The 26033-nt window shown below is 37.6% G+C and overlaps 1 protein-coding gene across 3 annotated transcripts in view; it reads right to left on the bottom strand.

Annotated features, from left to right (window-relative positions):
- Positions 1–22307, bottom strand: part of EHBP1 (EH domain binding protein 1) — a 345442-nt gene extending 323135 nt beyond the window's left edge. For 2 of the 3 annotated variants that reach the window (XM_012639213.1, XM_012639210.1), the window contains exons 1-2: positions 10985–11203; positions 9738–10141 (exon numbers count right to left, since the gene is read on the bottom strand). In XM_012639213.1, the coding sequence (XP_012494667.1) occupies positions 9738–9841 (104 nt within the window). In that variant the 5' untranslated portion in view covers positions 9842–10141; positions 10985–11203. Of the gene's footprint in view, positions 1–9737; positions 10142–10984; positions 11204–22274 lie in introns of those variants that run through there. The other variant, XM_012639212.1, reaches the window with a different exon arrangement.
- Positions 22308–26033: the final 3726 nt, after the last annotated feature.

The following is a 26033-nucleotide window of genomic DNA, read 5'->3' as shown; positions in this document are numbered from 1 at the left end:
GGTTTTTAAATTTTCTAAAACTACCTTCAAAATAGCAATACTGGGATTAATAAAACTAGGAAATTTTTTAGTAGACCAAACATCAAAGAAAATCTTTATATGACTATTAGCAAAGCTGTTTAAAAATATCACTGTAACAGTGACCAATAAGACAAATACCATATATAATGACATCCTACAGTAATTCCACTGCCCCCATGTCACAAACTCAGTTCTACTCCTTTTAACAAATATGCAAAAGTCCTGATGCAGAATGAACACCCCTATTGAGCATTCAGTTCAAAATCCTTTGTGCAATTTTTCCTTTAGCATACTGAACTATTTTTATATCATACAGTGAACAACTTCAGAGGCTCTTTTGTTGAAATTTCCCACAAAATTAGAACAAACACATTTGATGCATCAATAGCACATTTCTAGAAATGCCTAAATTTAACTTAGTTCCCTTAGCATTTTAATTGTAAAACTAACATGAAACTAAATCAAAAGAGAACTTCTTCATATAATTCCTTAAAATTTCATTTTAAAAATCAACCTTTAAAATATGTAAAGTAAGACTTGATAGCAAAAGAATATAAGAAAGTTACATTTTTCTTATATTTTCTTTCTTTTGTACTACAAAAAGATAAAACTTACTCCCTGGGTTAATTAAAAAAAAAAAATCATGGCAGGAAAAAAAATTTTTAAAGAAAACTCTCAAAAAGAAATACATCATAAATATCATAAACTGTCACCACAGGACATACACACACAGAGATACACATACCCAAGTGCCAGCAAATTCATTTTATTTTGGAGGAATTTAGTTTCCTTAGTCCTATACTTACTTAAAATGATTATAAAAAAGAAAGTTATAAAACCATATGAATTGATTTTGCTAGGAAAGCAAAAATATGTAGTTCCTCTCCCCAAAAGCCAAAGTATTGTCAAAACTTAGCTCACTTGGGCACTGCACATCTGCTAGCATGCTCCCTGGTTTACTCCTACCTCTCCAGTCACTCCGACCTTCTGTGCAAGTTCATCTTTCCTTAACACTCCTAAATGTTCAGGTTATATTTTCAGTCTTCTTTTTAATTATTCTACCCCTTCTCTCTAGATCTCTTCATCACTCATTGCTTATATCAACACATAAAGATAATAATAACAATGGGTAACATTTACGGAGTGCCTACTATATGTCAGACACTGTTCTAATCCCTTTATTACAGGTATTATCTCACTTAATCGTCAAAACAACACTATGCTGAAAGCACTGTCATTACCATCTCTATTTTATAGCTGAGGTACTAAGTGGTAATTTGCCTGAGGTCACATAGCCAGAAAATATATATTTGGTACATACACAGACCTGAATGTTCCCCAAAGCTATTCTAAAGTTTCTTTCTTTAGGGTTGGAAAACAGGAACAATGAACGGGCTCTCCTCTCCTCTGTTGTTTATGTAGTTAGACTACAGTAAAACTAAAACAATGGTTTAAAGGTTGAACATAGAGAAGACAGAAAGGTACTAGACTGTAAATTCCCTAAACATTAGCTGCAGTAACTCCAATGATTTAGAGTAGGGGTCAGCAAACATTTTCTTAAAGGGCCAGACAGTAAATACTTTAAACTCTGCAGCCACCCAATCTAAGTAGCAACTACTTTACTCTGCCATTGTAGTATAAAACTCATCATTGACAATATGTAAAAAAATGAAAATGGCTGTATTCCAATAAAACTTTAATTACAAAAGAGTCGGCTTGAATCAGGACAAAGTTTGCCAACTCTTGATCTAGAGGCATATTGAGTCATGTGCCAAGGCAAGCTTGATGTAAACACAGCCATATCCTATTGTGGCACAAAGGGGCTCTACTACATTTCTTAAAGAATCCAACACAATTGAATTTTGTAAAGCTGACTTTACATGGAATAAACACTTAAAATCTGGATAAAACACTACATGTAACAATTCCAATTTTCTAAAAAAATCAGTCCATAAGACACTAATATAAAATTATGAACAATAAGACTTTGACAATTCACAACATATAAGACTGCCCAATTTTGTGTCAAGGAAGAAGGTGTTCAAGAGTCACATAACTTGCAACACAATAAGGAGTGCAACCTAACCTCTAGAAGCAAGCCTAGAAACTAGGCAGTAATACCTTTCTTACCTTACCTTCATTTTGCTGTCATCTATTCTTCTGCCTCATCTCTCTCCTCATACATTAAAGATTTTAGCAAATGACTCCGTCTTAAACATTTCTCCTCCCACTATTCTTGGCAACTTCAAGAGCCACATGGATAATCTGTCCCATAATCTGTCCTGGGCCTCTAAATTCTTTGACACCATTTTACTTCCAAAAATCTTTCCCTCCTTCTATCTCAACCACCAATTGTCATGGTCACATACTAATAGCTATAGTCTCTGAAGAGGAATGGGGGTACCTGGAAGTTGCAAAAAATGATCCATTCAAATACAGGAAGAAATTCTACATAATTTTATTTATTTTTTTTAAAAGAACATTAAGGTATGCTCATATTTAATGTATATAGCATATTAGTTAAAACTATATTGGGATATGTGCTCATTTTTTTAAACTCATAAGCATATGTGATCCAAGGTGACACCACCTATATCTTATCATAACATTAACCACATCCTCCACAACTAATCATCTCGCTCTGACTTCCACCTCTCATCTTTCCAGCTCACTCACTCTGGTATCCCAACCCCAACAATTCTTCAACCTCTTTAAATACTCGAAAGCATTATTCTCTTTACTTTTTCACTGCCTGTCCCACCTTTCATGTCCTTATCTTCCTTCTTTTCCAGCTTATATTCCATGGTTCATACTATAACCACTCCTGTACATTTGCTCTCAATTTCCTTGTCCGTATTTCCTTCAGTTACACATTCCTGACAAAATCCAATCTTGGTCAAATCCAACTCTGCCTATTCCATGCTGTACCCAAGTACTGAACATAGTTGGATTAAAATATGCAAACTGGCTGGTTGCATTCACTTTAAATTTATGATCACGAAATTAAGAAGGTACTCAGCACTATCCAGCAATCTTCCCACACGTCCCTAGTCACTTCATTCTCACTTTGACAATTTCATATACCTTCTCTCAATCCTTCATCAACTCTGTCACCTTCCTCTCAGCTGATGATCTCTTATATTATTTCCCTGAAAAAACAGAATGTCCACATCCTCCCCCACCAAATCTACCAACCTACCTGCTTCTCTACCCATGTTGCACCTTCTCTACTCGTAACAATGAATTGTCCCTGCTTCTACTTAAGGTTAACCTTTCCACTTATGTATTGGATCCTCTTCTTTCTCTCACTCAAAGACTTTTCTCCTTAGGTTACCTCCTCTCCCACCACATCATGAGTTTTTCCTTCTCTACCGAACATTTCCATCAGCATTCAAACATGCTGCAGTATATGCCAAGCAAAAAATATATCTTGAACCCTATCTCTCTCCAGCTGCTACCTAGTTCTCAGTTTTGTAGCAAAATTCTCCAAGAAAATCACCTAAACTCACTATGACCACTTCCTTTCCTCTAACCCAACTTAATCAAGCTTTCACCCCCAGCACTCCACTGACACCATTCCTCAAAATCATCAGCTCTTTCCACTTTCCCAAATCCACTGATTGTCTTGCTTAATCTCTCAACAGTATTTGACACAGCCAAACATTCCCTTCTTGATACATTTCTTGCACTTGTGTCTTGGAAAACACACTCTCCTAACTTTCCTCCTACCTCACTACTGCTTGTTTTCAGTATTCTTTGCTGGCTCCTCCTCTTCTTCCTCACCTCTCTATGTAGAAGTGCCTCAAGGTTCAGTCCTCATAGTCCTCTTCTCAACTGTAGTATGTAGGTAGTATTTCTAACCATGGGGCTATAGCTACATACTAAGAGGATCCAACCTCTTCTATCCCCTGAGTTTGAGACTTTTATAATTAACCACTTAATTAAGGTTTCCATCTGAATGTCCCAAACTTTAAGAAAAGCAAAATAGAATTCTTGTTTCTCCCTCACACTTAACTTTTTCCTCCTCAAGTGTTCCCCCATCCCTGTAATTAATATTACATTCACCTGGTTGCTCAGGCCAAAAACCTATAGTCATTACTGATGCATCTCTTACTTTAGATCATCTCTAATTCAACAGTAAGTCCTGTCAACTATACCTTCAAAAAATTGATTTTCCAGTAACATGGGTACATACATTTGTCAAAATCCATTGAACTGTACACTTAAAATAGATGCATTTTACTGCACACGAAAGTGTAAATTATACCTCAATAAAATATGATAGTAGGGGTGTGTGTGTGTGTGTGTATGTTACCCACATATATCTAACCATTTCTCACCATCTCCCACTTTGCTGCTTGGACTACTACAATAGCGTCCTAACTAATATACCTAACTCCCACTTTTACTCATGACAGTTCATATTCCACAAAACACACAGAAGCTTGTTTCCATCTAAGTCTTTTTTCTTTTTTTAAAAAATTATTTCAAAAGGTTCTTTATAATAAGGTTCACATACCTGTATATCACTCCATTAGATGGTCAACAGAGGAATGCTTAAGTCACCCAAACAATTAGATCTAAAATGAATACTTCTCAATATAATTTGGCTTTCACAAATTCAAGTTAACAGTTAAAGTGCACATAGTCTTCTAATGTCCAACGGGAAAATTAAACTGTTACAGAGAGCCTGCAACATCAGATTAAGGAGTTTATATTTTATCTAATAGGCCACTGTCACAAACTTAAACACTGGGAAGAGATACTTCTTTTACCTTTCAAATCCTGAAGTCACAAGGTTTGCAAAGATGTATGAAATAGTGGACAAAATAAGGAGTTACTTCCAGGAAGATATATATATACCTTTCTGTATCCCTAGAATTTTGAACCATGTGATTGCATCACCTACTTAAAATATAAATTATAATTAAAATTAAATTTTAAGACAAGAGAAAAGAATTCTTATATGACATAGAAAAATCAGAAACAAATAAATATACAACTTTTTGGGAAAAGTTTACAGCACTTTGAATACCTTTAGTCCTCCTACCATAACTAAGAATTAGATGGAAGAAATATAAACACATAGATAAAATATATTCATATGTGCAGATAATGGAGACACATACATGAAAAATATAATACATGTTCATACATAACGGCTCATATCATATATTAGAGAGCTCTTACCAAAATTTAATTCTGCAACCTAGTTAAATTATCATCATAATCACAACTTGCCAACTTTGGAGCAGTTTCCTTAAACACCTGTATGGCCTTTGAGAACTCATATAGTAAAGATTTCTCTCGGAAATCTAAAGGCCTGGCAGGTGATAAAAGAACAGCAGAGGAAGTAAACTAAGAGGGAAATGACAATACAGTCTCTTACTTTCAAACTCATCTCCAAAGGCCAGTCTTATCACTTACCAACACCTACATGAGTTAAACCAAGATTAATAATTAAATGACCTAAGGACAACAATAAGATTGGGGGGTATAAACCCTTCCCATCTCCAAATTTGCTACAGTCCCTTCATGTAACAATCAAGGAGCAATGAGGAATAGGACCTCATGTTATATTGTTCTTCTCTCAGATAAATAAAAGCTCTTCTAATTTTTGTTCCTGAGCTAAGTTCCAGAACGACTGTACCCTGAAAGAATCAGGAAATAGACCCTGTTGAAGTAAAGAAATACTCCGTATCAGCCAGGGCAAAGGCAAAATACTAAAAACAATAAAGAGAAGTAGTTTGTGAAAGCAGAAATCCCACACCCTCTAATCTACAAGATCTATCCTTGTTTAAGGGTAAGGTACTATGACTTTGCTCATGGCCTAGATATCAAAAAAAAAAGAAAAAAATGGATCCTTAAAACTCATACCTTCATCCTGTTATCTGTCATGTCCAGGGTTATGCACTGTGGCCATAACAAGAGAACATGGCAAATGTTTGTCAGTCTCCCTGGCCACAAAAACAACACATTCTCCCTTGGAAACCATACCCTTGATTACCATTAACCTCTTCCATCAACATAGTATTCCTTTCCTAAATCCTTTCCTATCTACCATCTTCAGTTCTTTGTTTCAAATTCATGTGTCAGCATATGTCAGTATATTTTTAATATACTTTATGTTGGAGTTAAGAATGGGTACTTGTTAAGGTTGAAAATACTATATTAAAATACTGCTTCTTAAACTCAAATATGCATACTGTGGATCCTATAAAAATGCCGATTCTAATTCAGTAGGTCTATGGCAGGGCTTGAGAATCAGCAGTTCTTACAGATTCCAGGCATTGCAAATGCTCCTGGTTCTCGGAAAACACTTTAAGGAGCAAGGTTCTAAAAGGCAATGGCACCTATGTACACAGGTTACCTCCAAAGGTAATCCCAATGGAATACAAACTGTTCTTTTTATACCAGATCTATTTTCTTAACAATTGCAATTTATCTTCAATGCTATTACTGATGCATCTTTCCTTTTATTCAATCAGCATCTCTAGATTTCCTTCTTCTCCTTTTATTCTTGCATACTCTCAAAATAATACCCAAAATGTAAAAGTAAACAGTAAAAAAATGTTCTTACTAAGTGCTCAAGTCTGTTTTTATCCTTATGTCCTTTAAATAAATTCTAATTCAGCACACACACACATCCAATAATTTAAGACTTCTCACAAGGATCAAAATGAGGAATGGAAAAAAAATACACACAAGAAAAAAGAAAACTATCAGATATAAGGGTATAAATTGGGCCTAATATATATCCAAGGACTCTAAGCAAAAGGACAATTAACTAAAAATAATTATAACAAAACTTTATATAATGAAAATATTTTAAAGCTCTACTTAAAGACCCACTTATAAATAAAATTCCAGTACCTCACACAGATACGGTATTCTTTGGGTACTATTACCTTGTTAGCTTTAACATATTAACTGCCATGCGAGTTGTATTTAACTCATGCTAGTTTCGAGCCTGGGGCCTCGTGAAGCATATGTAACTCACATGTGTCTCCACATTGGGAGCTATGTGAACTATTTTTCAAGTTGCATATAACTCATGTACAGAACACAATAAAAAATAACAAATTTTTCAATAAATTAGAAAGGATCATTTTGTTTTTGAAGTTTTTATTCTATTTTCATAATAAAACACAACGGCCCCATGGAAAAATTTTTTTTTTCTAGTATGGCAGTCAATGTGTTAAACTATATTTGTAAGTGAGTGCAAGAAAAAATTCAAAATATTTAGAACTATATGTCTGAAAATTCTAGGAGAACATCCAAATGCTTCTAGTGTTAAGTCCAGATCCTATCATAAGATCTAATTTAACAGAGGCACCAAAATGGCCATCCCTAAAAGTAATCATACCATCTACTCAATTGTAATCAAGTTAAATTTACACTGTTGCATTCATCTTGGGACATAGTAGCAATAACTTAAATTGTTATTTAAACATTAATAATTTAAATTGTTAAAAAGCTCAAAGGGAAAAAAATTCCATGGATGTTGCAAATTGTGAGGAAGAAACTGATTTTCTAACTCATAAATAACCTATGTTCTATTTCCCTGAAGAAAAGAGATTCGAATTTAACCATCTTAAAGTTGATGCTCCCAGGATACTGCAAAGTTAAAAAATACATATAATCAGGACCTTCCACATGTATTCCCCTATCTTGGTCAAGTAATACCCTCAGTCTTCCAAGGCAAAAATGTGGATGTCAATCTAGACCCCCTCTTCTCCTTCATTCCCATCCTTCCCAGATCTCCAATTGAAATGACCACCAAGTCCTATTCATTTTGTATTCTAAGTGTTCCTCCAGGCAATTCTCTCCATTCCCTTTGCTGCCTATTTCACGCCTTTTTTCTCCCCTTGTTTACTGCAACAGCTACCCTAAAATCACTGCTTCCAGTCACCCTTTCCACTATGATCCTCGCTCTACTGTTGTCCTGGTGATTTTCCAATAGCAAATCTAATGTCTCTTCTGCTCAAAACTTTCACTATGTCCCTATCACCCACAGAATAAAGCCCAAGCCATTTATAACAGCACGTAACTTTCCACATTTTGAGTTCTGCCTGACTCTCAAACTTCATATCCCACTGCACACCTCCATCCTACATTTTAAGCCCCAACAATATCAACCTACACTGTTTGAATTTCCAGAACACTCCAAGTTATTTAATGCCTCCATGGTTTTGCATGGTTGTTGCTACAGTCTAGAATGTCCTTCACTTCTTCCCCTTGGCTTCTTAGACACTACCATGAATCTTTCAAAACCCAGTTCAGATCCCAGGAAGTCAAGCCAAGACCCTACCTCCTATGCTTAAAGAGTTGATTATTTTCCCCAATACCAGCTCTGTACAAAATGGCATTTATTGGGCACCTCCTATGTCCCTGACACTGTTCCAAGCATTTTACATGTATTAACTCATTTAATCTTCACAATTACCCTTCCTATGAAGTGGTACCATTATGACCATTGGGGATATGGACACCGACTCAGAGAGCAGTTAAATAATCTGTCCCTAAAGATACCCAACTGGATGGAGACAGATTAAAATCCCTACATCACATATATTTATATTATTGCACCTATCACAGTGAATTTATTTACATGACTGTCCTTACACTGGACTGTAAACTCCTTGAGGGTGAGGATTATGTCATATTGGACTCTAAATCCACAGTGCCTGGTATAAAGTAGGTAATCAGTGCATGAATTTCTTGAATTGATTTTAAAATAACTTTCCTAACAAGTTCAAGTGAAAAGCATTCAGAAACTAGTTTCCAGATAAAATTCAAATATGCTATAAGACTTCTAGAATAGAGCAAGCTATTTTTTCATCTAATAAAAAGGATATTAAAAAGAAAAGTTATTACAGACATGAGATTACAGTCCTTGTGGACAAAGAAATGTACTTATTTTGCAGTACTACTACTTAATCACTTCAATAAATCAAAACCCAAAGGACCATTTGCTTAAGATTATCTTTTTTTCTCTCACTAAATAAGAATTTTTGTTGCTTATCATTCAGGGGAATGAAAAGAAAGCCCTAAATTTACTTTGTTCAAGTGGAAAGAAACAAATCACAGACCAGCACTACTAATTGCTTTCTTAAATCTGACCAAGAATTGTATCCCATTAGGCAATTAAAATAAAATACAGTTGCCTGATTAAGCATTTAACAAAAGAATTTCTAACGTTGTGTGGTCTGGCATTCCATTAATGAAATAATGAAAAATTCTTTATCTTAAGCAAAGAAAAATGACAAAAAGAAAGAAAACAGATGACCACAATCCTACAAGAACATAGACTTCTACATTAAAACTCTATTAAAACATATGCATATGTTATATTAAAACATACATATATGTTTACAATATTCCAGTAGCCATTCTTTGTCTCCTTAAAATTATAAAAATCAAAATTATTCTAACACTAATGATGAATGACCTCGAGACCAAATCTAATATACTTAGTGTGCTCTCACAGTTACAGTCCTCTGAGCCATAATGAAGTACAGTAATTAAAATCCACAGGGACAGTACCAGTAGCAACAGTGCACACCACAGTATCTGTAAGAGTAATCTGCACCCCGCCCAGCTTCTACACACTTGTGGACTACAGAAAGGTAAATCTGCTATCAGAAAACTCAGAGTTTAGGTCACAGTGAGTTTAGGCCATAGCACAGCAAACTCTACCCCCAGGCACATCTTACCATTTCTTTGTACACTCAACCATAAGCTCCTGGTAGGAGGCCACGAACTGGAACTTGGATGCATGTTTTCCCACACGCTGCAGTCTCTTCCAGACTGAAGCCATGATGATCAGTCAATACTCTGGAGCAGTTCTGGATTAGCAATACAGCAGCTTTAATAATGCAGAGGGTCCAAAGCAAAGGAGCTTAGTATGTATGACTGTACTTCTAAGAACTCAACTATAACTTGAAATGAAGTTTGGGGTCTGTAAGCCTTCCCCCTGTTTCACAGGGTAAATCCCATCTTAGATGAATGGCTCAGTCAAGAACGGTATGATATACATGACAGGACGAGTGAGAGGAGGTTTCCTCATGGAGACATCACCATGCCACCTCAGGAGTTATATGACGTGTATTCTGGAGGACTGAAAAGCAAAACAAAGACAAAACAAGAAAGAATATGAGAGAAGCATGAAAAGTGACTAACTACCCATGTTAAATAACACTGCAACAGACCACCCCAGTTCTCTGCATGTTTCAAACAATGAGGCAAAACACCAACCTCAAAAACCAGTAGCATTAAGAATGCAAGACACCAAAGAAGAAATTACAATTCACACTGAAGATGTGGAACAACACATCAAGTAATCAGCAACAACAATCAAGAGAGACAGTAAGTCGGGGCCCTACCTCCCCCTCCTAGCATCACAGAAGGACGAGGAGAGCGGGAAAGTCTAGGGATGCTGTTTAATGTCCACCGCCAGTCAGAGGGAGGAGTATAGTATTTTTAAATAAACTTTGTTTTCAGCCAACAATTAATAGCCTCAAATCCCACAATATGTGCTTAGAACAAATTAGGGAACGGGGAGGAATGCTGTTGTTCACTCGCAGGGGGAAATGGATGGTGAAGGAGGAGTGGAGGGAAACCTCAAAGCAGAGGGAGAGCAATGTCCCGGCTCCAGGCCACTTGGGCTTCCCTTCACCTTCGCTGCCAACCGGAGGGAAATGGAAACTCCTGCCTGGGCGTGAAGCAATGACCAGCCGGGCAAGTGGACTATGCGGGGTGCAGTGCCTCCCTCCCCCATCCTCAGGGAAACAGTCCGCCAAGGCTAGTCTCCTCACGCGCACGGAGCCCAGACCCCTGCCCCCCAGCGGAGGCAGGCGGTGGCTAGTCCGCAGTCCCTGTCACCCGGACGATGCCAGAAGACCCCAGCCCGGTCCCCAAGCCCCGGCCCCGCCGCTCGTCCACTCCCGCCCCCTCCTCACACCTCTAATCCCGCTGTCGGGGTGAGTCTGGCCCCGTTCCCTCCTCAGAGCCGCTCCTCCGTCGCCGCCGCAGCAGCAGCCGCCGCCGCCGCCAACGAGTCCTCCATCCCCGCCGGAGCCACATGGAACAGCCAAGCCAGCCACGGCGCTCGCGGGAGCCGGAATCTGCAGCCCCTCAGGCGGACGGCGCCCCTCACGCCCGCCCCCTCCCTGACAGATCGCCCCGCGACCGTCCCCCACCCTATCAAACCGTGCCAGAGCCGCAGCTCAGCGCCCAGCACCCCCTCCCCCGCCTTCCTCCTCCGCCACCATCATCATTACCTCCCCCGCCGCACCTCTCACACTAACCCTACCCGCGGCGGCTCAACCTCCGTCCGCCCGGCCGCCATTGGCTGGGCCCCGCGCATGCCCCGCCCACCTCGGCAGCCGGGCCTTAGAGCAACTGTGGCACCTCAGTGGTAGATTTGCGTGCCCATCAGAGGGGCTCCGCCTCCCCCCAGCCCTGGAGCTCGGGAGGTGTTTTTCGTTAGTCGGAACGCGGCGCACGGTCTACCCTTCTTTTTAAAAAAATGGGAACCCACTAAGGACAATCCCGCCCATTCCTCTGATTGGCTTGGAGAGGGAAATGATAGGCGGGAGGAGTAAGGAGTGTTTACAGTGAACTGGAGGGTGATTGCGAAAGGTGGCTGTCCGTCAAAGGCGCCCCTGGGTGCCGGGCGGGGTTTTCTGGTTTCTGACGGCGATAGCAGAGGTTGGGGCTGGCTTTGCTGCAGCTGTGGGCTGTGCGGCTGCTGTGGTTTTCTATCCTGTTCTCTCATCTCCACCCTAGGACCTGGGTGCGCCTGCTCCTCCGCCACTAGCAACTAGAGTTTTTGCAAACACGGACCTTTTTTCACCCAATTCCTCCTGGGATTTTCGCCTGACAAACTGAAGTAATGACCCGGCCAGTCCCATATCAACCCCCTCCCCGTACCCCCTTCCGCCTTCCCCCCACCGTCAAATATTCAGTCAGTTGGTCCTCAAGGGAATTCAGTAAACTGAGCTGGACACAAAATGTTTACAGTACAATTTCTTCTTGTTCTGATTCAACATTCCTTTGAATCTTGGTTTCTCCTTTTCATTGTCGGTCTCTGTTTCCTCTCGTAAGAACTGTGGATGGATTTGGGAGTGGCTAGCGTATAAAAAGGGTGACTAAAGGCAAAAAAAAAAAAAAAGAGGATGAAATAATAGAATGTGAGGGCAGGGGTTCTTAAATTAACCTTGTTAGAAGAGCCAAGGACCCTTTTGAGAATATGAAAGTTATAGACACTTTCCCAAAGGGGAGAAAGTGTCCTATAACAAAAAAATTTGTTTTCAATTTTAGGTGGTTCACAGACCTTTGATGTAGAGAAAGAGGACAAAGATGAAATTTCAAGGGAATCCTAACTTTTTTTTTGAGACAGGGTCTTGCTCTCTTTCCCAGGCTGGAGTTCAGTGGCCTCATCATTGCTCACAGCAACCTCAAACTCCTGGGCTCAAGGGGTCCTCCTGCCTCAGCCTCCTGGGTAGCTGGGACTACAGGGTGGGCCACCACTCCCAACTAATATTTTTATTTTTTTGTAGAGACTGGGGTCTCTGTATGTTGCCCAGGCTGGTCTCAAGCTCTTAGCCTCAGGCAATCCTCCCGCTTCAGCCTCCCAACGTGTTAGGATTACAGGCATGAGCCATGGAACCCAACCAGGAATCTTCACATCTAAGGAATAAGCAGAGTAAAGTGGGAAAGAGACTGAGAAAGAATGGTCAGAGAAGTAAAAGCACCCAAAAAGCAATGGGCTCTTTTTGGAAAAAGAGAGGGAAGTTAACATGTGAAAAGAAAACAGATGTACCTTGGAAACAATTAAGGGTCATTCTTAATCTTTCTAAAGTTGGAGAGCAGTGTGCATGGACAAAGTAGCTTGAAAGGTTTTAGGATCTAAGGAAGGATTCTTTGAGGGACAGGAAGGGAGGGCAGTGGTGAGGGAGATTTGAGCACATTTGTAGACATTGGGGCAAGAGAAAAGGGGAGAGATATTGAATAATCAGGAGGGATGGGGAGACAGTTGGAAGACTTGAATTCAGTATCTAATTGTATTTCCACTTTCAGTAAATAAAGTGATCTATTAATAATAATACCACAAGAACACATTGTACATTTTACAGAAGAGGGCATAGTTATATCACTTATTTTGCTACAGTCTTAATTCTAAAATATTAAGATAAACATAATAATTATATTGATTCTTATTTTATATACATCTTAGAGTTCTCTGATGTCCTTCCTAAGTGGTTTACTAAGTCACTACAACCTACAGCCATTATGATCTCATATGGTAATATATTCTGTGTCATTAATAGGCTTTAAGTGTATGGAGTTTTTTAATGGCTAATTTACAGAAATAATCATAAATTATTTTCATCCAAGTTGCCCTTCACAAACAACTCACATAATGATCAGAAGGTTTTTGCACCCTGGTTATTACTGTTCTTCATAAGTTCTCAAACTTTCTCATGTGGTCATCCTGGTTTCTTTAAATACTCTTTCCCTGACTCAAGGGGAGGGAGAGAGAGAGAGAGAGAGAGACTATATTGTAAACAAATTATCTTAAAAGCAATGAGTTTTGACAATGACTGTCTTTCTTTAAAAAAAAAAAAAAAAAGAGGCAGAGTGCAGTGGCTCACCCCTCCAATCCTAGCACTTTTGGAGGAAGAGGCCAGATCGCTTCAAGACAGGAGTTCCAGAGCAGCCTGAGCAACCTAGGGAAGCCCTGTCTCTACAAAAAAAAAATAGAAAAAAAAAAATTAGCTAGGCGTGGTGGTGTGCATATGTCTTCCCAGCTACTTGGAAGGCTGAGGTAGGAGAGGCAGGAGAATTGTTTGAGCCTGGGAGTTTGAGATTGCAGTGAGCTATGATGATGCCACTGCACCCCAGCCAGGGTGACAGTGCTTAAATAAATAAGTAAGTAAGTAAGTAAGTAGGATCTCTAGGGAATCTTTCTCAAGTTGTGGAAAATTTCAAGACCGATAGTTTCTTATAGACAGCTCTTTTTAGAAGATGTAAATTCTTAGATGTCTTAGATACAAACTCTTCTTTTTCATTCTAGACACCAAGGTAGTTAAGAAGAGACTAAGGTTAGAATTGTTTACTGAATAAGTGAAGGAATTAAGAGCAGACCTTGACGTTGTTCTGCTGCTTAACTCAAGTTCATACGCTGTCTCCTGGAGGCCCCACAAAGTAGCTACTTCTTCCCCTTATAACTTTTTAAATAACCTGTCTACTAACTAAATTTATTGAAGAACCTTAAATATAGACTATCTTAAGATCTTTTGGTCTCCTTAGCCGATAATTATTGAATACCAACTGAGTATTGATTTTGTTAAATACTATTAATAGTACATGAAATTTAAAGTTTCTCTTTGGAAAGAGTTTCAGAAACAGATGGTCAGCTTCTTAAATTACTTAACCTCTCTGAGTCCCAGCTTCTTATTCTGTAAAACAAATAATCATCCCTGCCTTTCTGGCATGATGAGAAGATAGAAGGTATGTGCATAAAGTGCCAGGCACACAGTAAACAGTGAAATGGTAACTAATAGTGTATGCTATTGTGTTTGGTACCAAACATAAACAGGCAAGAAAAAACCTAAACAGACCTTCAAGAATACTTGGGCAATATTTAGTTGGTTAGTATTTAGATATTTAGAGGTTGATTACCAAACATCTCTACCTCAAGGGCTAAAGACTCTGAAACAGTACATTTAACATTATTCTTCTCCCATTAACTCAGTTGGTACAAAGAGTAGAACACCAATAATTTAGGTAGATTCAGGATTTTGTAATAATTACTAACAATTTATTTACCCTCAATCCTCATGACCATTCCTCATCCATTAGCTGGGATCTCTTGTCATGCTAGAAGTTACTTTTTTCTCAAGGCCCCCCATTTCCTCTGCCTACCAGCATATACATCCTACTGGTCCTCCTTCTGCCAGGATTGCCCACTGTGTTTCTGCCCCTTTCTAATCCCCTGTTCACTCAGGTCTTGATTTATCATCTCCTTATCGGCATGTAATAGACCTGTGGATGCAACTTACGTTAATTGTCCTCTTCGTTTGACCCAGGTTGTTGACTGTAAAATTTTATAAATGTTTTATTAATACTTAACAGAAGACTCAACATTTGAAGTAATTTTAATTTTGCCTTTAAATATCATCAAGCTTAAAATGAAGATAGAATATAAAGAAGTGGAAAATGCCATCCAAAAACTTTAAATCTTATCTGCCTTGACAGTTTTGAAAATGACAGAAATTATTTTCAATTGTTTTTCTAGTTACTGTTTCAGAAACCCCAAAATGGAGGTTCTAGTCTATGAAATTAAACCATAGGCTTGAATTATTATTATCTTTCCTGGTGATAAAATTCTTATCTTTGGGTTTTACAGTTTTTTCAGTAAAAACTGTCAGTATTATTGCAGGATTTAACTACCAATGGAATTTATCTGTGCCTTAATCCTAGTAATAAGATTTATTCCCAATAATAACACTGCAGGCATTTGCATTATTTTTTCCAGTTACCATAGCAGTTATACTGTACACAACAATATTATTATAGTTTTTAGCTACTAATGAAATTGTTTTGAACCCATAGCAAACAAATTTAGTCCCAACTATCTTATAACTATTTTTATATTCTTAAAAACTCACTGTAGCAGGCTAATACTTTAAAATTTTTAACTGATGATTTTCATAGAGGTTGTTTTTCCAAATATTTCCTTTTATCCTATCACTCTTCTTCTCCTATATGCCACCTCAAGACATCCTCAGCATCACACCTATCCTCATTTAGGCTGGTCTTTCTTATTGTTTCAGGAAAGAAATATAACAGAATATAACAGGAATCTTTTTCTTGGTCTTTGAGTTTCAAAAGCCTAGCCCTTTGGGAAGTAATAAAACAGAATACAGCCTGAGACCTGCACCATTCAATACAATAACCTCTAGCCACGTGTGACTACTGAACGGCTGAAATGTGGCTAGTCCAAATTGAGATGTGCTGTATGTATAAAATATACACTGATTTCAGATATAGTAAAAAAAATGTAAAATATCTTATTAATAATTTTTATATTGATTGCATGTTAAAATGATAATATTTTGGATATTTTGAGTTAAATAAAATATATTAAACATTAATTTTACCTATTCCTTTACTTTTTTTTAATATGATTACTGGAGAAATACAAATTATATATGTGGCTCACATTATATTCCTATTGGACAGTGCTGGTGTAGACAATAGTAAAACTTCCTTTCACAGAAATGAGAAATGAATTTCCTGGACTGGAAGGGGAACAAGAAAGTTGGAGGGAGTGTAATGAGAGCTTAGGTGCTAGTTGTTGCTGGAGAACAGGACCTATTCTTACCCTATTCTGGCACAAGCTTTGGAGAGGGGCATCTGAAATGTCAGGATCTATCTATGGGGTGGGAGAGCTAAGAGAGAGAACTTTTTCCTTTTAGAGCCCTGGGGAGGTGGCAAGACCCTTAAGAGAAGAAAATGCTAGGTCATGTATCTAGACCAGCCAAGACTAGAGTGGCACAGTCCTGTGATGAATAAAATGTTCTATACCTGGCTGTTCAATAGAGTAGCCACTTGGGGCTGTTGTACACTTGAAATGTGGCTAGTGTAACTAAGAAAGTTGAGTTTTAATATAACTTTATTTTAATGAATTTAAATTTAAATAGCCACATGTGACCAGTAGCTACCATAATGGACAGTGCAAACTTTCATAATACCATGGAGGTTCTGGAAGCCCAGTGCAATTTCCAGACACCCAAAAGAGTGCAGAGGGAATGGAGAGCCACCAGACCTAAAGGGGACTTGCTGACAGACCAAAATCAATGCAGTAGCAATCTGTGAGGCTGGTTAACATTGAGGAAAGATGCATATTAGAAATCTTAGAGGACCCACCATGGTAGAGGAGGAGCAAGGGTCAAATGCCTTATCCCCTTCCACTGATACCCTGATACTATGTAATCCCCCTCAATTGAGATGAAGTTCCTGCTAAATTGACTACAATTAAGTGTTTGCCACTCCTTGTGAAATCAGAGCTTAAAATAGAAATTGGGTTGAGTAATGGAAAAACAAAACTGTGTTTCTTGCAAACCTAAATTTTTTTAGATTGAGATTTTTACCTGCTATATAACCTTAAATGACAACTCTAACAAAGTAATTTGAAATCTATGTTTATTCATTTAAAAGGTGACCTTTTTTTTTCCCCTCTATCATTATGGGACTCACATTCTTTGGCTGACATGAAAAGTTAGAAAAGCTGCATGAGAAAGCCATCTTTCAATTAAAAACAGAGCATTCTTTTGTGAAATCATTTCTGTTCCAGTTATCCAGGAATAAATCTTTTAAGTTAGTCATAATGAAGCCTTGCACCTGGAACCTGAGATAGCACTAATTCTAGGACCTCAATTTTGTACTAAAAACCCAGTTCTGTCAAGATCTGCAGCATCTAGAAAAGGCCAACCTGGACGTGGTTGGTAGAGGCGAAGGAGCATCCTTGACTACCTTGAGATTCAGGTAGAGATAGAAACAAGCCTATAGATACCATCTATTGATGATTAAGCAGCATTGATTCCTTTTGTTAATCTGGAGCAACATATCAAATGATTCAAAGCCTTATAAATCTTTAAGAATATATTACAGGCAATGATGATATTCAAAATGTGGATACTCAGTGTTAACAGCACAACAGAGACATTAATCAGTTAGAATGGATGACAGCCACAAACCCTTGGCCCAGTAGTCCCATTGTGGACCATTTAAATGTCAGCCCTGATTCTAGAGTACCCTTACTGGTCTGTACCTCTCAGCCTAACTCTTCGAATTACTCGAGATAAGTTCATGATGGTCAAGTCCCAATCCAAAAATTTGTATGCCAAGGTAAAGGCAGCTATCAGAGACAATTTGCATACTGCAAATAAGTGGACCATTACTGGGATTATTGCAGCAAAGGTTTGCATTGGAATTAGGAGCTCTTTCTGAAAAAGTCTTTGCTAAATTCGATAAATTTATCTCCCATAAAATCAGTAGGGATTCTTGAAAAGGCTTATTGATCATTTCCTATGAAATGTTAAAAGTCTTTGACTAATTATAAGGTGTAGAGTGACCTTTGCTTCATTTCTTCTGTGTTTTCAATAATTGGAATAAATTCCAGGTAACCAGACATAGCACCCAGCCAGTGTTTTCCTCTGAATAATTCCTGGATGACTATATTTAGTATGAACAAGATAATATAATTAACATCTTCTGAAATAATAAGGCTAGACAGGAAAGGCAAAGAAAAACCAGTAGGAATTCGCATCTTGGAGGACACTGAATACCCCCATGTGGTGTTAACTCAAGGCATTTCCATCCCATATAGTGCAAAGAACAGCAGCAAGCTGAAATCGGGTAGAACCTCACTTATCAGGGCACTGGGCATGAGCCAAGAGAAAGTAGCCTTGTTGCTAAATCTTGTCCCAGATGAGTAGAGCTGAAAAATAAACCCAGCTTTCAGAGGGTAGGATTAACTCATGCACCATTTGGGCAATCTTCTGGGCAGGGCAAGAGCGGGGAAAATTCCAGGGCAAGAGCAGTAACATGGGAGCCAGAGAGAGCTGCAATATTGTTCCAGGTCTTTCTTTTCACAGCAAGTCACCCAATTAGTGACTGGGCTTACAATGAGCAGAACATAGCTTGTGAAGCAAACGGGACTTTGTGAGAGCTGCTGGATATTTCTTCATATTCTGTCACAATTTTTAGATGCTATTTTTAAATATTCCCTATAATGTATCATTGATCTCTTTCCCCAAGAAAAGAAATTCAAGTGTTGAGCAAGACTCAAGTTTTTGTGCCGTAGTTCAATCTTCTAAAGAAATCCTGATAACTCTAAAATTAAAAATCATGATATTTTATCCCTGAAATAAGTTTAGTCTGTTTTAGATGCTGAATATAGTAGTGAGGTATGCCTTGAGAAAACCCCTTAAAATGACTGTCTAGTATTATCAGTGTCCCATTTCTCATTTCAAAAACATGTGAGCACCTTTCACCTGATAACCAGCATACTTTAGTGTAGAAAAGGAGTGGTATACTTGTGCCTCTTTCTTTACATAACACATGCTAAAGAGATGTATACTCAGAGGTCATAACAATCCTATTTGAAATACTCACTCTTCCTTTCAACAATGAAAGCAAGAACAGGAGGCATAACGACTGCTCAACTTTTTATTCTTGTTGCAACACCCTTTCTATTATAGATACTCACATAGCAACCTTGTGCCTATCAGTTTGTTTACAGTGTATCTTGTCCAGCCTACATCACAGCTTACAAAATAATAATTACCCAAATCCTGCAGTCAGTTGCCAGTGATAGACTAATTTGCTGAGTATGACTCTCTCGTATATGTCTTGCTATAACATGGAATTGCTGCGCTGCATAAATGATAGTAATTGATATTCAACATTGTATGCTATGGATATGTGCAGGGCCTAAGAATGTTACTTGATCAAACAATTTTGCCAGTTGTTCACTCTACTCTCTCTTATTAATTTGTCTTAATAACATCTCACTAATTTTCAGCTAATCTGCAAGCTTTAAGGCAATAAACTAACTTATACCTAGTTTTGCTACAAGGAGTATAACTTTGAATGATAGCTTTGTAATTTTAATTTTCTTTGATGAGATTTTTAGTGAAAAATCCATTCATTTATTAACAAATATTTAGTGAATAATTATTAAGCTTGTGGCATCATGCTAGATATTGGAAATGCAGCATAGCAAAAGACAAAATCCCCTGCCCTCCTGGAGCTCACATTCCTCATCAATTAGAAACCATTGTTTAGCATTTGCTTTAGAAAATCTCAGTTGATGAGAGGTGACTGAGCTTTGTTTAACAATGATGCAAAATCAAGCTTAGAAAAATGTTGCATTAATAAAAACCAATGTACTGGGGACTAATATTAATGGATCACCCACTCAGTAAAATCCAATTTTCATACATGTTTTGTTGTACTTCCAGTTCTTTCTTTCTTTGTGGCTATTTGTGCAAAGTCACATGTAGGCTTGTCACAGCACATACAGATTTATAACCTATATTTGCGATGAAGTACTGTTTATAATTTATGTTTTCTATTTGAATTGTTGTATTTACATTGCTATTTTGTCATTATCTTAATGCTTCATTGAACATTTTAGAGACATTGATCCTTTTTAAAAATATTATGTCTATAAGGCAACACTATTGTTAACTACAAAAATGCAAAATTAACACATGCCAAAATTGAAAATTACATTGTCTGAGAAAGGTGATCTGCATACTGTTAAATGTTAGCCAAAACAATCTGATCAATGCATTGCCTAGAGCTCACATGCAACTTTTAAGAGTGTAATGGTTATTAAGAATGTGAGGGCCGAGTGCGGTGGCTCACGCCTGTAATCCTAGCATTCTGGGAGGCCGAGGTGGGCGGATTGTTTGAGCTCAGGACTTCGAGACCAGCCTGAGCAAGAGCGAGACCCCGTCTCTACTAAAAATAGAAAGAAATTAACCGGACAACTAAAAACATATAGAAAAAATTAGCCGGGCATGGTGGCGCATGCCTGTAGTCCCAGCTACTCGGGAGGCTGAGGCAGAAGGATCACTTGAGCCCAGGAGTTTGAGGTTGAGTTTGAGTTTGAGTTTGAGGTCAAAGACATCATCAAGAAAGTAAAGAAAGACAAATATTGCATGTTCTCACTTATATGTGGGAGCTAAAAAGATCTCATGGAGGCAATGACTAGAATGGTGGTTATTAGAGGCTGGGAAGGAAAGGGGAGAGGGGAGGATGAAGAGAGGTTGGTTAATGGGTAAAAAAATCCAGTTAGAAGGAATAAATTCTAGTGTTTGATAGTACAGTAGGGTGACTATAATTAACAAGAATTTATAGCATATTTAAAAATAGCTAGAAGAGAAGATTTAGAATGTTCCCAACACAAAGGAGTGATAAATGTTGAGGTGATGAATATCTCAGTTACGCAGATTTGACCATTATACATTGTATGCATGTAATAAAAACACACGTGTTCCCCATAAATGTATACAACTATGATCTATCAGTGAAAAAGAAAGTAGAAAAATAACCAATAGATGGGAGAAAATATTTACAAACCATATATCTGATAAAGGACTTGTACCTAGAATATATTAATATGAAGAACTACTACAATTCAACAATAGACGAATATTCCAATTTAAAAACTGGCAAAGGATTTCAATAGACATTTCTCCAAAGAAGATAGATAAGTGACCAATGAGCACATGAAAAGATGTTCAATATCATTTGCCATCAGAGAAATGGAAATCAAAACAACAATAAGATACTACTTCAAACTCACTAAAATGGCTTAAAATCAAAGACAAACAATAACAAATGCTGATGAGGACGTAGTAAAATTGGAGTCCTCTTACATTGCTGGTGGGACTGTAAAAAGGAACGGCCATTTTGGCAGTTCCTCAACATGATAAACGTAGAGTTACCCATATGATTCAGCAATTTCAGTCCTAAGTAAATATCTAAGAAATGAAAGCATACAAAAACTTGTATATAAGTGTTCATAGCAGCATTATTCGTAATACCCAAATTGGAAACAACCCAATTCCATCAGCTGATAAACAGTTAAAAAAAATGTGGTATATTCACACAATGGAATATTATTCAGCAATAAAAAGGAATGAAGTACTGAATGAAGTACTTATTCAAGCTACAACATGGATGAACCTTTGAAACCATTTTGCTAAGTGAAAGAAGCCAGTCACAAAAGACCATATACTGTATGATTCCCTTTATATGAAATGTCCATAGACAAATCCATAGAGACAGAAAGTAGATTAGTGGTTGCTGGGGAAGAGGGAAATGGGGGAATGACTGTTAATAGTTATGGGGTTTCTTTTTGAAGTGATAAAAATGCTCTAAAATTAAATAGTTATGGTTGCACAACTCTGTGACTATACTAAAAACCACTTAATTATATACTTTAAATGAGTGACATTTATGGTATTTGACTTATATCTCAATAAAGCAGTTATTAAGAAAAATAAAAGAATATAGAAACAGACCACTGACCAAAGGCACTCACCAGTCATACTACTCTGCAGCCACATTTAACCAAGAGTCACAAGACAACCGAATGTGCTGGAGAGCTCAGCAAAATATAATATTTTAACATAGAAACTTAAAATGTGAATGTTCCTTATACTTACAGTTTGGAGATGTGGGTTCTAGTTTTTCCTGGACTCCAACATGCAGCCCGGGACAAACCACTTAGGTTTAACAATATTCTGTTCCTTCATCTGTAAAATTAAGGCAGTAGATTAGAGGATTTTCAGTTGAAGGGAGAGTTTAGGAGGGCTGGAGGAGTTCAGAGGCAAAAATTATTAATTGCCTCTCAATACCTATTTTTGTTTTTTTCCTCAAGCAATAAGAACCCCAATTTCTAGCTGAGCCATTTCCACTCAGCTAAAGACCTGCCAGCCACCTTTGCAGTTAGATGTGGCTATGTGCCTAAGTTTGGCTAAGTCTTGTGCATAACTTCTAGGAAGTATCCTCAAAGGGAAGGAGTATGCCTTTCCTTGTCTCTCCATTTTGTTGATGGGATATGGGTGGGCTAGAGCTCTAGCAGCTATCTTGGACCATGAGAATGAGGGGTAGCAACGTTGCAAGCTGGAAGGAGCTTGGGTTCCTCACAAATCTGTAGAGCCACTACACTTGCCCTGAACTGCCTGTGACCAGACTTCTTTTATAAAGGAGACAGGCATAATCACATAAGCCATAGTTATTTTGTTTTTTTTCCCTGTCACATATAAAGGTACTTAATTCTAACTAATATACTGGGTTATGAAGAGTAAAGAGAAAAGTGTACTTTAGATTGGCTTAGAGAAGGAGTTTACTCTTTTAAAAAAGTTAAAGCCTTCTTTCTAAATGGAACAGCTTTCTAAATTAATCTGAGAGCATGCAAGAGCTCTTGATTTTTCAAAAGTTTGCCAACAATGGCAAAAACCTAGAACTGTACAAATCCATCTGCCATCACTGAACCTGCCTCCTCTCCCTGGCATTTTCATATCAGCTGAGATCAGTACTAAGATTCTAAACATTGCAGGTTTCAAATTGTATTAGTTTTGGGGGAGAGGGCAGGATCTTTCCTTTGAAATAGTTTTCCAGTGGGATTCTGATTTCTTTTTCACTCTATCCCAGTTTTCTAACCTTGAATAAATCTGAATAGTTAGTTAACCATTTTTTGAGGGGCATAAGAACAACCCCTGGTAGGTGACAAAGTTTAAAAAATCATGCATTCTTGGTTATTAAAGCCTTCTGTGGCTTTATAACTGGTCAGCATTTGTTAACAATCTTATTCAATCTTTTTTTTCTTTTTTTTTATTTCAGCATATTATGGGGGTACAGATGTTTAGGTTACGCATGTTGCCCTTGCCCCCCCACCCCCCATCAATCTTATATAATAATTATTTTGAATTATTTAATTCAAAACCCCTGTTTTTAAAAGCACATGCACTCCATCATTCCAAGCTGGGCTTTTTCTGCTACTCCAAAGGAGAGACCCAGGGGTTCCATCCACTAAGTGCTATGCTGCAGGTAACTGTTTTAACCAGACTGTTTTCACAGTTTCCTAGATTACTGAAAAATGTCACAGTCCATCTACTCCTGGGCAGGTCTCCCTGAAACTTCAACTATTATAGACAATACCAAATGTGATTAAAAAGCAGACATCACAATTCTGTTGTAAGTCAAGAAACTTTAAAAATATTCATGCAGATTCTGCCATGTGAGGAAATATGAAAGACTAGAAAATCCTGATAACTCTTTTCAACTTCCTAAAGTTACAAATATTACTCCCTTTTTAGTAATAACTATGTGTTTTCTGCATATACTTTATCATTCATCTATCAAGGACTGAAACCTCACATTAAACACAAGAGCAGATAACTATACAATCAAAAGGTTTCATTAAGAAAAAGTCACGATTTGATAATAATGTAATCATATACAGCCAGAAGTTTAGGCTCCTGCTAATGAAAATAGACACAATTTTTAAAAATTATTTCAATAGCAGAAATTTTATTTTATGAAGATATATCAAAATAGATTCAGAACTAGCATCCTTTTGTTTTTCACTTCCATCCACCTGATTTTTTCTCTGTTGAGGTTACACATACTGATATGTCTTATGTCCATAGCTCACTGAGGAGGCATTGAAACTTCTGTGTTTCAACTCCTAAGTCTGTATTAGATTTTATTGCATTTAAGGATCCTTTTAATAAACATGACCACAGATTTGAAAGTTCTTTTTAATTTTTTAAATATTTGTGCTGGTTTAGTGACTATTACAAAATAACAGGCTTCAAGTGATTCAGACATATACACGCAATTCCGGGACTCCTGAGTGAGTAATGGGAGGCATACATCCTTATTTGGGGGTTCGTTAAAATGGCCTTCTCTATACTCGTGCCAGGGCTCTTCATGAAGCAAAGCCAGAATAGTCACTCCAAAACTTGCACCCAGTCCTGTGTCACTCCTTTACAAAACAAAAGGGATTAATGTACAATTTCCAGTTTGTGGAGAAAACAAAACAAAAAAAATGGTCCCATTTTGTCCCTTTCAGAAGTGTTTGGTTTCTTATGCTTTCTCTGTGATTAGCCTGGGTAGGAGGAAAGGCCAAATGATGAAGAAAATAAAATAACTGCCTGATACACAGAAGATAATAAATGCTGATTTCCTTCCTTCCTGTCCCTTCTCAGGGGAGCATACATTAATAACATCATTGATTAAATTAACAGAATATAATGGAGATGTATTAATATTAATTGTGCTACCTAAAATATCCAATTTATATATCCGATATTAAACTACTTTCTTCAGCAATTCTCTCTCAAACTAAAAATCAGAGCCTGATTCTTTTTAAAAATCTACTACTGGACATATCACTTCACTGTTTTTGTAAAAATCAAGTTCCAATGAGAAAGAAAGCTGAGGAATCTTTTCCAGAGTCTACTTTTCTATGAAAGTCCCTCTCTTCTTTCAAAAGTAAGCACATCTAATAATCTGTGTACTTACTGTGGGTAAAGAAGCCATCTATCAGCTCACTTCATTTGAAAACTTCAGCAGTAACTACTTTGGGACTGACTCACTCTTGCTCTCTTTCTTTGAATCTATTCGACCTCATACTTTATAAGGGTGCATTAACTCTTGTTTCTTTGGTCTTTCCATAGCTGGTCTGCGCAGATTCTGGAGCATTTAGCAGTATCTTGAAAGTAGTATCTTTTTTCTTTGTATTGGAATCCTTACAGACCATTTCACAGAACATGGCTGGCCTTTTATATTTAGATTGGCAGGTCAATCCATAAAAAAAGAAACATTGGGAGAGTTCACTGAGAAAGTAATATGCCATGTCACAAATACATTTTTATTGAACCCAGGTAGGAATACCTAGAAAATTAGGCAAATAATAAATGGATTCTTGGAATTCCTAAATAGCTTGTACTTCTCCACAGAGGTGAATCCATATGTTGCAGCCCACTCATAGATTATCTGAGAATCTCAGGACCTCTGCTAGTACAACTGGGATTTCCTACATCCCTTTAGTGCTACTTGAAGACTGCACCTAGGTGAACGGGAATGAGCTCAAGGCTAAGCAGTTTCTGAACTTTTTTACTTCCAATCCTTGAGACAAGGAAGATTTTCCACCTCCTCCCATCAACAGGAGGATTTTCTCTGGGTTTGAAGAAGAAAGGCAACATTTAAATAAAATGTTTATTTATATTTTATAAAGTAAAGGTGTAGTGATCAGAGAAAGACAGTGTTTAGAACTGGAAGAGATCTTAGGGACTGTTTAAGTCAATTCCCGTGTTTAAGAATAAAGAAAAAGAGCATTTTTTTATATGTTTGCTGGCCATTATTCTGTCTTCTTTTGAAAAGTTTCTGTTCATTTCACTTGCCCATTTGTTGAT

Source organism: Propithecus coquereli, unplaced genomic scaffold (genome assembly GCF_000956105.1).
Source record: "Propithecus coquereli isolate 6110/MARCELLA unplaced genomic scaffold, Pcoq_1.0 Scaffold138, whole genome shotgun sequence".
NCBI lineage: Eukaryota > Metazoa > Chordata > Mammalia > Primates > Indriidae > Propithecus > Propithecus coquereli.
Note: the sequence above shows the minus strand (reverse complement) of the source record. Positions and strands in the feature narration are given on the sequence as shown.